General features: G+C 40.3%; 1 protein-coding gene across 1 annotated transcript in view; it reads left to right on the top strand.

Annotated features, from left to right (window-relative positions):
* LRP1B (LDL receptor related protein 1B) overlaps positions 1-12,390 on the top strand; it is a 1,871,059-nt gene that overhangs the window by 1,838,303 nt on the left and 20,366 nt on the right. Inside the window, exon 86 of the mRNA XM_073545568.1 lies at positions 1,596-1,700. Coding sequence (XP_073401669.1) covers positions 1,596-1,700 — 105 coding nt within the window. The remainder of the gene's footprint in view (positions 1-1,595; positions 1,701-12,390) is intronic.

The following is a 12,390-nucleotide window of genomic DNA, read 5'->3' as shown; positions in this document are numbered from 1 at the left end:
GGATTACTGGGACCGGGAGCGTGGAGAGACGGGAAGGCTGCACGGGACGTCGGAAAGTGAGAATAACAATATATTTTTTTATTATTATTTTTTACATTCTATCTTTTACAATTGATGCCGCATAGGCGGCCTCAATAGTAAAAAGTTGGTCACACTCGTCAAACACTGTTTGATGAGTGTGACCAACCTGTCAATCAGTTCTCCAAGCGATGCTCCAGATCGCTTGGAAAACGCTAGCAATTCTGCAAGCTAATTACGCTTGCAAAATGCTAGTTTTTCTGTGGGAAAATCGCGGGAATTTAAAATGCGATTTTCCCGCGGAATGGAATTCCGGAATTCTCGCTGTAAATTCCGCGAGAGGTCCGCTACATGTGAACCCAGCCTTACTCTTGGCTCAATATGTGGAGATGAATAGTGCAAGATTGGCATCTTTAAAAAAAAAAAAAAGCACTAAGTTTCAGGACACTCTGTCAGGAGATTACTATACTATATACCCTTTTGTTGTGTTATGAACTGCACTAACAAGAGTTTTAACAGCATATCAAGATAATATTTTGAAATTGGCTTGGCGAAGAACTAAAGTCCGTGAAATCCATGGAAAGTAAAGGAGGACTCATCTGTATCCTAAGACCATGATCAGAAATCTCAGCTATAAGTAGTGAAAAAATTCTACATGAAGAAATAAGCGCACTATAGCGTTTCAAACCAACAGCATGCCCATTATCTAGTGAAATCTAGTGTAATGCCACCGATTTTCACTTCCAGGTACCGGGTGGAATACATCGTGAGTCAACAACAAAATCCAGATTTTGCCGCAGAACTCGCCGTAGTTTCATCGCAAATAATATTATTCTTACTGATCCTTATGGCATCTTCGCCCTACTCTTAACACAGCCATGGGGCCTGGACTTTATAAACTGCTAATGAGTCTAATTTTTGAGTCTATAGAAAATCTTTTAGTCGTGTTGATGACAGTAGGGCAGGGGGATTTACTGAAATCTATTTGTATCTATCCTAATGTGGGAAAGTCTCTTGCGTTAGTAAATGTGATACTGGTGGATGTCGTGATTGACATGGGTTTGCAGTAATTTGTAATGTTTGTAATCCCCTGTAAATAGGCTGGTGATATTTTTGACATATTGACAGAAACAACAGCCTCAACTTGGTATGTTCAGGCAGAATGGGGAAGATGAAATCTCCAAATTCTTATTATTTTTTTTCTCTTTCGCGTGTTAGCGGTTTGGTCGTCTGCTGTATGCATACAAAGCAGAACGGGTCTGCGAAATGTGACGGTTGGCCTCTAGAGGATCCATGCTGGATGTTTGCATGGCATTAGTAAATGTTAGCATTGCCTTGTTTATCTGAACTAACGGTTTGCAAATATAATAGCCTAAGAGGAAAAAAAAATACGCTTGCTGTCATGCTGTTTAAAAAATGATCGCCCAGGGCTGACCTGTCATAGAGACGGTGTTTTCGCATTCAGCTGATATTTCTTTGTTTTGTTTTTTGCAGAGTAGATGACAAGTTTACATTGAGAGACTTAGAAGTTAAAGGAATAATTAATCCACTTTTTTTCTTTTTTTTTTTCTCCTTAGCTGCAGTAATGGAAAGATCGCCCCTAGCTGTCAGTTATGTGACGGATACTGTTATAATGGGGGCACATGTCGGCTGGACCCTGAGACAAACATACCGGTCTGTTTGTGAGTATTGCTTGTGACAATGTATCTCCTCACAATATACTGACTGCCAATGATGTTAAAATAACAGGGGCGCACAGTAATGATTCTCTCTTCACCTTCTTCCACGTAACTTGTAAATGATAACACCGAATATTATCACCGAGCAGCATCCAATTAGGCTGGAATAAAAAAAAAAGAAAACTTTTCAATCAAACAATATTATAAATAGTGTTCTAAGGCAAAATAAAGCTTAAAACATAAACCTAACAGCTGAAAATAAATATATTTCCTGTTAAATAATCTTTCGCTCCAGTTTTGATCTTCCGATGGTTCATAGCAGATCTCTGCTTCAGTTCCATCAGCCGTAATGGCACGTAACCACTGCAGGCAGTCAGTGATCTGCAAGTTAATACAGCAATTGGCCACTGATGCTGGTGATTGGCTGTAGAGATAAGCGGATCGATCCTCGGAGGCGGTACCATTGCTCTCGGCAGCACTAATTCTGTATACACAGGATGATGTGCTGCCAAGACTTCTGATCTTTTGAGTAGCACAAAACATCATTTCAACCGATGAATTAGCATTTTGATGATTCACTGGGTTCTCAGAAGCCAGGTTCCGCTGCAATATAATCATGAAATGATAATCTTTCGGTGTAAATGCACCGTTAGTTGATTTAAGGACAGTCAATATTGATGTTCTGTCAATATGAGATTGGTGGAAAAAGCAAGTGTCAGTCCCCCCACCAATCAGCTCTTATAAGCTCCGGGATCAACTGGATGTAAAGATTAAACAGAGCTATGCAGCACAACTTAATTGAATCTATATTGGCCATAACCAAGAACTGCAGCTCCGCTCCTATTCAAGAGAGCCACCGGAGATAGTATCAGCTGACCAATAGGGGTGCAGTATGTCAGACCGCCACCAACCTCATTTTGATGAACTATCCTAAGGATTGATTGCTTTTTGAATATGTAAAATTCCGAAAAATCTTAAATATTTCATAAAATTTGTTAGTGCAACGTAAGGTTGATTAAACCCGTGGTTGACTCTAAGTAGAGCAAAGCCAGAAACAACCCGGCCTTAGTCTACAAGTCTGCAGTGACTGTATTTGACTACAGACTTATGAACCCTCACACCGCATGCACAGCACACTGTGAGGTTTTCCAGGTGCCAGGTCATGGGCCTCCAAGTTTGCGATCTGCATAATTTGCATACTTCCAGCCACATTCTGACTGGACATTGAGTGAGGCCACGCACATCTAGTCATCATGTGACCACATGAATGCAAATTGAATACTTGTGGTCTGGCACAGGAAAATAACTTATAGTGTGATGTGCACATGGTGTGGGGATCAACAAGTCTGCAGTAACATAGTCACTGCAAACTTCTAGCCTAAAGGCCCCATCACACATAGCGATTTCGCTAGCGAGATCGCTGCTGAGTCACAACTTTTGTGACGTAACATCGATCTCACCAGCGATATCGCTGTGTGTGACAGCGATCAGTGACCGGCCCCCCTGCCGGTATCGCTGATCGCTGCAGGAAAGGCCAGGATTTTTTTTTGGTCGCTGGTCTCCCGCTGGCCAGCACGCATCGCTGCGTGTGACAGGCGGGAGACCAGCGATCTGCTGGTAACTAATGTACACATCGGGTATCCAAGGGACGGGCGTCCCTTAGATACCCGATGTGTACGTTAGTTACCAGCTTCCTGCATCAGCGCGCTGGTTACGAACGTGCACAGTGACTCTGGGCGTTGCTGTGCTGATCGCTGGTGAAGCTGTCTGTTTGACAGCTCACCAGCGATCACATAGCGATTCACAAGCGATCCTGACACATTGATATCGTTGTCAGGATCGCTGGTGAGTCGCTATGTGCGACTCCAGCCTAAGACTGAGCAACCCTTTTAAAGAGTTTTAGTGAGACTTCAAGTGTTTACTTCCTAACCTTTATGTACATTTATCTAGTTGTAAGTGTTTAGCGGTCAATGTACCCTTTTAAATCTACTAAGTACCAGTAATAGATCTAGTTTGAAGGGTTGTCCCCAAAATCACAAGTACACCCTCTATCCAAAAGATAGGGGTTAATTTGATGATTGCTGGGGTTCTGACCACTGGGACCCTCAGTGATTCCTGAGATTGTGGCTTTGGATTCCTGAGAACAAGGTTCTGCAGCTCCATCTTGAATGGAGCGGAGGTGCACATGGTCAACCTCTGCTCCATTCATTGTTTTCGGGACTGCTGGGTAAAGTCAAGTGCAGTACTTGCATGTTTCAGTCAGTCCCATTAATATTAAATAGAAAGGAGGGTGAAGTCCATTTTATTAATTTTTCAGAAAACGTGTATTTCCAAAAGGATATGAGAATATCTTAGTGTAATTTTCTCGAGAGCCTTATTGTAATCCAAAATACCGTATAGTAATAGCTTAGGTTTAAACAGAATTTAAGTTCAAATTTAGGTAATTTGGATTTTTACAAAAAGAGATCACATTCTATTTCCTGTAACGGTAGGTTAAAGCGTCCTATAAAACAAAAGGTATTCCCATTTTCTGTTTTCTCCAAGATCAGAGGTAAGGAACACTGTATCCAGTAAGTAGTTTTTTTTTTGTTTTTTTTTTAAAAGGGTGTTGAAGTTCACCTTTGAAGAAGGATGAAAAAGTAAGGTCACAAGGTTAATTGCCTTTTTGCCAGTTAGTCTCCTTCCCAGCAAGGCTAGCAAGGTGAAAGGATGTTAACTATGTTACATCTATACTTATCCCATTAAATGTATCACCATCGACCAACGGCTTCTCGCTCATTCATGTCAGAATAGCGGCGGAGAAATAAAAAGTCATACGTAAAAAAAAACCAAAAAAGTCTAAACAAAAGCCGGAGCAAAGACATTTGAAAGGTGTAGAGTAAATTTATTACTGTTGGCAGCTGATATTCAATCTTTCTGATGTTTTTCCACTTTGCTGTATTCTTTCAGACTTTTGTGAAATGTGACCTAGAATATAGTCACGGAGGAAACAATAATCATGCAACTCCGACTAAAACAATTAATGCAAATGATTAAAATGCAATATAAAGGAAATTGAAATAATTGCATATTGTGATTGTGTGAAAACGTGACGCTGTGTAACATTGTGTTGTTTATTCCTTAATGTTCAATTTATTAATTTTACTACAAAATTATTTTATTTTTTTTCTAAACATGTACGTTAACTACTCCATGGAAGGCTACTATTTTTTGGTTAGAGCATGAAAATCCATCTGCAAGGATGTAACAATCAATTCCCTAGGAACAACTGACTTTTTTTCTATTAGTCACAGCAGTAGAAAATTTTGACAAAATACGGTCTAAATATGGGCACAGAATGTGATTGTCGAAAGTTTTTTTTTATCTGTATATTATATCTTCCCAGAGAAATATTTTTCTGATCTACTTTAAAAACCTTAGCCCCAGTGTCAGACTGAGGTGCCAAGGGCCCACCAGTGACCACCTCCAGGGCCCCACTTTTCAGCTAAAGGCAAATGTGACACTATCCTCAATTGCAAATTCATATAACAACTGGGTAAATTGCTAAATGAATAAGATGCCGCCATTGCCTGTACATAATGATTCAAGTATATTGTACCAAGTACTGCTCATATAAGAGGGTGGTGGCCTACTCTTGCACAGGGGCCTACCGGAGGATTCTCCTGTTCTCCTGCGGGCTAGACCAAGCCTGCCTGATTGGCATTCTCCTTGCCAGTCTTAATGAAATGCATGCAGGAAAAATATACCCCAAATGCCCCCAAGCCGCCAACTTGTATTTATTGCTGTCTTTATACCATTCCTAACAAGCCATTTATAGGGTTAACCAGTGCTCTGCGGTGGTAGCCACGACACAAAACTTAGCCAGCCATAGCTACCAACTCTGCAAATCTGGCGGCTAGCAGGGTCCTGAACCACACATGCAGTGCGCCGGTGAAGCTGAGTGCATACACCTGGTTTACTGCACATTGCCAGGTAGTCAGAGATTTACAAAAAGCCAGAAGTCACAGCACTCTTGAAAATTATGTTACTCACACCTACAGGGATATGATAACATGGGACGATTAGTCTGGGGAGAACAATACCACCGTCACTGGTCACCCACTAATTAGTATATTGCAACCGCAGTTATAAAATTAGTTTTTCATTATATGCTGTAATCAATAAGTCTATAAAAAGGGATAGTTAGGAAGGGTGTAAACATAGCAATAAATGATCTCTAAAAGGCCTGAAGTTAACAATGACAAACTTCTTTTGTATTTTAGGCAAAAAGATAGATATTTTAATCTTTTCAAACAAAAAGGAAAATGAGCCAATGCAAAAGTTTGGGCACCCTGCATGGTTAGTACCTAGTAGTACCCCCTTTGGAAAGTATCCTATCTTGCACACGCTTTTTGTAGCCAGACAAGAGTCTTTCAATTCATGTTTAAGGAATTTTCCTCCATTCTTCCTTGGAGAATTCCTACAGTTCTGTGAGATTCCTGGGTCGTCTTGCATCCTCTGCTATTTTGAGGTCTAGCCACAGATTTTCAATGATGTTCAGATCAGGGGACAGTGAGGGTCATTGTAAAACCTTCATTTTGCGCCTTTTGAGGTTGTCTATTGTGGATTTTGACATGTGTTTAGGATCATTCTCCATTTGTAGAAGCCATCTACTTTTCATCTTCAGCTTTTTCACAGATGTTATGTTTGTATCAAGAATTTGTTGACCTCTCTTTGAATCCATTCTTCTCTCTATCCATGAAATGTTCCTCGTGCCATTAGCTGCAACACATCCTCAAAGCATGATTGACTCACCACCAGGTTTAATGATTGGCAAGATGTTCTTTTCCTGAAATTCTGTACCCTTCATTCTCCACACATACCTTTGATCATTGTGGCCAAACAATTCTATTTTAACCTCATCGGTCTACAGGTCTTGTTTCCAAAATGCATCAGGCTTGTTTACATACTCCTTTGCAGACTTCAAACACTAAATTTTACAGTGAGGATGCAGGAGAGATTTTCATCTGATGACTCTTCCATGAAGGCCATATTTGTGCAGGTTTCCCTGAACAGTAGAACAATATACCACAACTCCAGAGTCTGCTAAAACTTTCTGAAGGACTGTTGCAGTCAAGCGGAATTTCTGATTTACCTCTCTAACAATCCTATGACCAACTCTCACTGAAATTTTGCTTACTCTTCCAGACCTTATCTTGACCTCTACTGTTCCTGGTAACTGTCATTTCTTAACTACATTTTGAAATGAGGAAAGGGCAACTTGAAAACACATTGCTATCGTCTTATAACCTTCTACTTTGTGGCCTCCACCATTTCCATTTTCACTTTCTGAGTGCTAGGCAGCTGCTTAGAAGAACCCATGGCTGCTGTTCCTGGCACAAGGTTAGAGTTGGCTGGGTTTTATAAAACTTGGAAATTGGCATCAGCTGGCCTTTCCTAAAGTTGATAGTAAACAAGCCATAACCCTAACAGGCTAATTAAAGACCTGAAACCTTGGTCGAAGTGATCTGAGCACACAAATATTAAAGGGCCATTTTCATTTTTGTAATTTTTAAAAGGTAAAAAAGATATATATATATATACAGTGGGGAAAAAAAGTATTTAGTCAGTCAGCAATAGTGCAAGTTCCACCACTTAAAAAGATGAGAGGCGTCTGTAATTTACATCATAGGTAGACCTCAACTATGGGAGACAAACTGAGAAAAAAAAATCCAGAAAATCACATTGTCTGTTTTTTTTCATTTTATTTGCATATTATGGTGGAAAATAAGTATTTGGTCAGAAACAAGCAATCAAGATTTCTGGCTCTCACAGACCTGTAACTTCTTCTTTAATAGTCTCCTCTTTCCTCCACTCATTACCTGTAGTAATGGCACTTGTTTAAACTTGTTATCAGTATAAAAAGACACCTGTGCACACCCTCAAACAGTCTGACTCCAAACTCCACTATGGTGAAGACCAAAGAGCTGTCAAAGGACACCAGAAACAAAATTGTAGCCCTGCACCAGGCTGGGAAGACTGAATCTGCAATAGCCAACCAGCTTGGAGTGAAGAAATCAACTGTGGGAGCAATAATTAGAAAATGGAAGACATACAAGACCACTGATAATCTCCCTCGATCTGGTGCTCCACGCAAAATCCCACCCCGTGGGGTCAGAATGATCACAAGAACGGTGAGCAAAAATCCCAGAACCACGCGGGGGGACCTAGTGAATGAACTGCAGAGAGCTGGGACCAATGTAACAAGGCCTACCATAAGTAACACACTACGCCACATGGACTCAGATCCTGCAGTGCCAGACGTGTCCCACTGCTTAAGCCTGTACATGTCCGGGCCCGTCTGAAGTTTGCTAGAGAGCATTTGGATGATCCAGAGGAGTTTTGGGAGAATGTCCTATGGTCTGATGAAAGCAAACTGGAACTGTTTGGTAGAAACACAACTTGTCGTGTTTGGAGGAAAAAGAATACTGAGTTGCATCCATCAAACACCATACCTACTGTAAAGCATGGTGGTGGAAACATCATGCTTTGGGGCTGTTTCTCTGCAAAGGGGCCAGGACGACTGATCCGGGTACATGAAAGAATGAATGGGGCCATGTATCGTGAGATTTTGAGTGCAAACCTCCTTCCATCAGCAAGGGCATTGAAGATGAAACGTGGCTGGGTCTTTCAACATGACAATGATCCAAAGCACACCGCCAGGGCAACGAAGGAGTGGCTTCGTAAGAAGCATTTCAAGGTCCTGGAGTGGCCTAGCCAGTCTCCAGATCTCAACCCTATAGAAAACCTTTGGAGGGAGTTGAAAGTCCGTGTTCCCAAGCGAAAAGCCAAAAACATCACTGCTCTAGAGGAGATCTGCATGGAGGAATGGGCCAACATACCAACAACAGTGTGTGGCAACCTTGTGAAGACTTACAGAAAACGTTTGACCTCTGTCATTGCCAACAAAGGATATATCACAAAGTATTGAGATGAAATTTTGTTTCTGACCAAATACTTATTTTCCACCATAATATGCAAATAAGATGAAAAAAAAACAGACAATGTGATTTTCTGGATTTTTTTTTCTCAGTTTGTCTCCCATAGTTGAGGTCTACCTATGATGTAAATTACAGACGCCTCTCATCTTTTTAAGTGGTGGAACTTGCACTATTGCTGACTGACTAAATACTTTTTTTCCCCACTGTATATATATATATATATATATATATATACACCTTAAATACAAAGGAAATGTGCCAGTTTTAACTTAGGTCTCTTAGAGTTCATTTCATCTTCAACTTCCTTAACCATTCACAATAACAGTCATTTTAAGCAGGGGTGCCCAAACTTTTACATGCCACTGTACATATATTTGTACATAATGTTGAACTCAGTAATATATCTGTATACAGTAAGCGCCCCCTAGTGGTGGCTCCTTGCTGCCAGACTTTAATTATTTAACTTCATGGTTGCATAGCGAAGGGGATTTACAGTTCTGTACAACATGAAGAGGGCTCCAACACTAGTAAGGCTATATTATCAAATAATTCAGAGGAGAATATTGATCTTAAAATGGATATTGTTCTAAAATTGTGACTTTTACTTTAAAGGGGTTGTGCCCTACTGGAATATAAAATAAAAAAAACCCTTGATTGTTCCAGAATCGGCACTCTTCTTCCAGTCACGGAGTGGTTTCCCCTGGTGGTCACATCACCCAATCAATGTTGTGTGACATTTTATTTTATTTTACGTGGTCACCAGGTGGACACAAGGCTGACGTAGGAAGAAAGGAGCGGGTCTGGGAGGTAAGTACTTAGATTATTTATTTAATGCTACATCCTGGAGATATTAAAAAGGTGTTATCCAGCAGTGCACAACCACTTTAAGTTTCCATAATATGCATTTTTTTTATTACCCATATTAGAGGTGCAAATTGTAGACACGAAAGTTCCTAGTGAATTGGTTGAGTCCAAAAAATGGTGGCCACCCAGTATGGGCTCTGGAGTAAACTATGCATCGACTGTTTGGGGAGAGCGGATCTGGTTTCTGAACAGTTTAGCTCACAACTTTTTGATGTTCCATTCATTGTCAATGAGAAACATTAGGATACCGGAGAGACTGGCAGACTATTCATTGGAGTTGTGTCTTACTGAAATTCTACAGATGCTCTATGGGGTTTAAAAGTCAGCGCTGTGACCAGAAAATGAACCCTTGTGATTACTACTGTCAGAATGAGGGAATTTGCACTTTAACAGCGTTTAATGAACCGAAATGCAAGTAGGTTTAACCTTCCACTTAACGCTGTTCTTTGTTTTGACACCGTTTCTGTTCATCATTTGGAACTTTCTTTACACCATGAACAATAACCCGACATGTCTCATATTTTTTTTTTTATTTTAACATGGAAGACGACTCGCGCAATGTTCTGTGCTTTTTTTTTTTCTTGTAAAGAAAGGTTTTACTTTTGTTTATTTTTTATTTTTATCGTTTATTTTGTGGCCCTAAGTTCATTTGTGATGTTCCCATATGAATGTTATATTATATTGTCAACTTTTAGATGTTATTAATTGGAGAAAAATGTTGCGTGTATTCACATACTATAGGATTATCTTCCTGGTTTCAAAAAATGCTTAAAAGATGAGCTGAAGGACAATTCCACTCACAACTGATATTTTTGCCAATAGAAGCAATGGCTTTTCCCAATTATTTTTTTTCTTCAAAGTATAAATATTACTAGATTTTTTTACTACGGGAGAAGATTTTTTCCTTGTGCTCATTGGACTTAGGTACGGAAAGTGACAACGGTTCTGAGCACAGTTCTGGTTTAGAGGAGAAGTTGTCACTTTCTCTGTCTGCATTGAATGATCAATTTCAAGTGGTTATCCCAAAAAAAGACATCTATCAATTATTTAAAGGATAGGTGAGAAATGCCTGACTTCTGGCGCTCCAAAATTCTCCTCATTGCATTAAGTCAGGTGCAGATGACCATATTTTCGGTCTAAGTGCAATCCGACAAAACATCAGATCGCACCTGGACCAATGTTAGTCTATGGGGCCCGGCATATATCAAATCTTTTTTTTCGGACCAAGCCTGTCCAAGGAAAAAATCATTACATGACTGAGTTTGATCCAATATTTGCATCCCACTCGGCCATGCAAGTCAAGGAGTGCGTGGAAATCATCGGACTGTACTCGGATGACACAGGGACTGACACAATGGAGAAGATGGAGAAATGCTTTTCTCCATCTTCTCCTCATCCAAGACAATCGGTAGCACTATGCTCACACTCTGATCAGAGTTTGATAAGAGCATGATTTGCATTATTGACCCGACGCTCGAAAGAGATGAGAGAACACATGGTTGTCTGCACCTAGCTTACTTGATGTGACATTTCACAAATTGATATTAGACAATCCAATTGATTAGTGGATAACATGTATCACCAATATTGTCAGGATCTGTGTCGCATTGGACACAATGCCTATGGCCATCACTATGTGACACACAACTGGAGGGTCGTAAGCTAAATATTGCCCCAAAGCCACTTGTTGGGGACCTCTAATCTACCTGAGAAAATAATGGCAGAAATATCCTAACTTGACTGTAATCGTCCTTATAGCCAAGCTGAGGGGACAGGAATTGCTGAATGTGACCTGGATATTTCTCACCATCATCTGCTAAACTGCATCTTATCTTATTCTGCTTGTACTGTGTATGTGACGCCAAGTGATGGTTTCCAAAAGAACAGGAACAGGTCTAAAACGCTTTAGTTTACCCTCAAGACCTGGCTCCAGTTTATTCTTAAAAACATCTTGCAATTACATGTGAGACAAACAGAAAAATGTAAAATTGTGTAAAATTTGATACAATTTTTTTTGGTTTATGAATGCAGCCTGCTATTTTTGAAACCATCCCTGCCACTTTATGAATTAACGTTTATCTGTTCAAAAATCTTGTGCTTAGCAGTGATCTTCAACCAGTCACCCTTGGCAAGCTGTCTTGTTACCAAGTAACTCTTTTTTTTCCTTTAAAGGGTTCCTCTCAGCTGATATATTCGGGAATGTGCTGCTTTCTCTAGACTCCGATTTCATGATTGCTGGATGGTGGGGATGGTGGTGGGGCAGGCGCTCCTCCTTGAGTGACAGGCGCTGTTGGCTTGAATTGTGCATGCTTTCAATGTTGCTCTATGAGACACCATTCCCTCTGCAGCACAGGATGTGCAGTTGTGCTGGAGAGAGAGATGCATGAACGAGCTAACAAAACGCTCAATCGATCCCAGATGGCCTCAATGCAGTGCTTACAGATTATATAGGAAAGAGATTGGAAGGACTGCCCTGATTTTCGCCATTGCCCCTAAGCTATAGCCCCATATTAATAAACTGTAAACAATGAAACCCAAAAGAAGACTTAGCAAGACAAGGTAAACAGAAAAAGCAAGCGAATTGTAAACTTGCTTATTTTTACACTTTCTACCTGACTACACTAATGTTCTAGGATGTTAATATTCCTTAAAGGATTTTTTCCAAGACACTTAAAACATTGGAAGAAAGTAGGAATTTTTAAGAAATAAAGAAATAGGGATTACTTGCTACTTAATGTTCCCTGCTCAAATGCTGCCACTCCAGTGGTCTCTGCCGGAATATAAAGTGATAACACCCTGTCTATCAGTGACTGCTGACACCACTAATTGACTATAGTGCCAGTTGACCG

This window comes from Dendrobates tinctorius, unplaced genomic scaffold (genome assembly GCF_039654945.1).
Source record: "Dendrobates tinctorius isolate UK_male_01 unplaced genomic scaffold, ASM3965494v1 ptg000143l, whole genome shotgun sequence".
NCBI classification, from domain to species: domain Eukaryota; kingdom Metazoa; phylum Chordata; class Amphibia; order Anura; family Dendrobatidae; genus Dendrobates; species Dendrobates tinctorius.
This window is presented reverse-complemented; position numbering and strand designations above follow the sequence as displayed.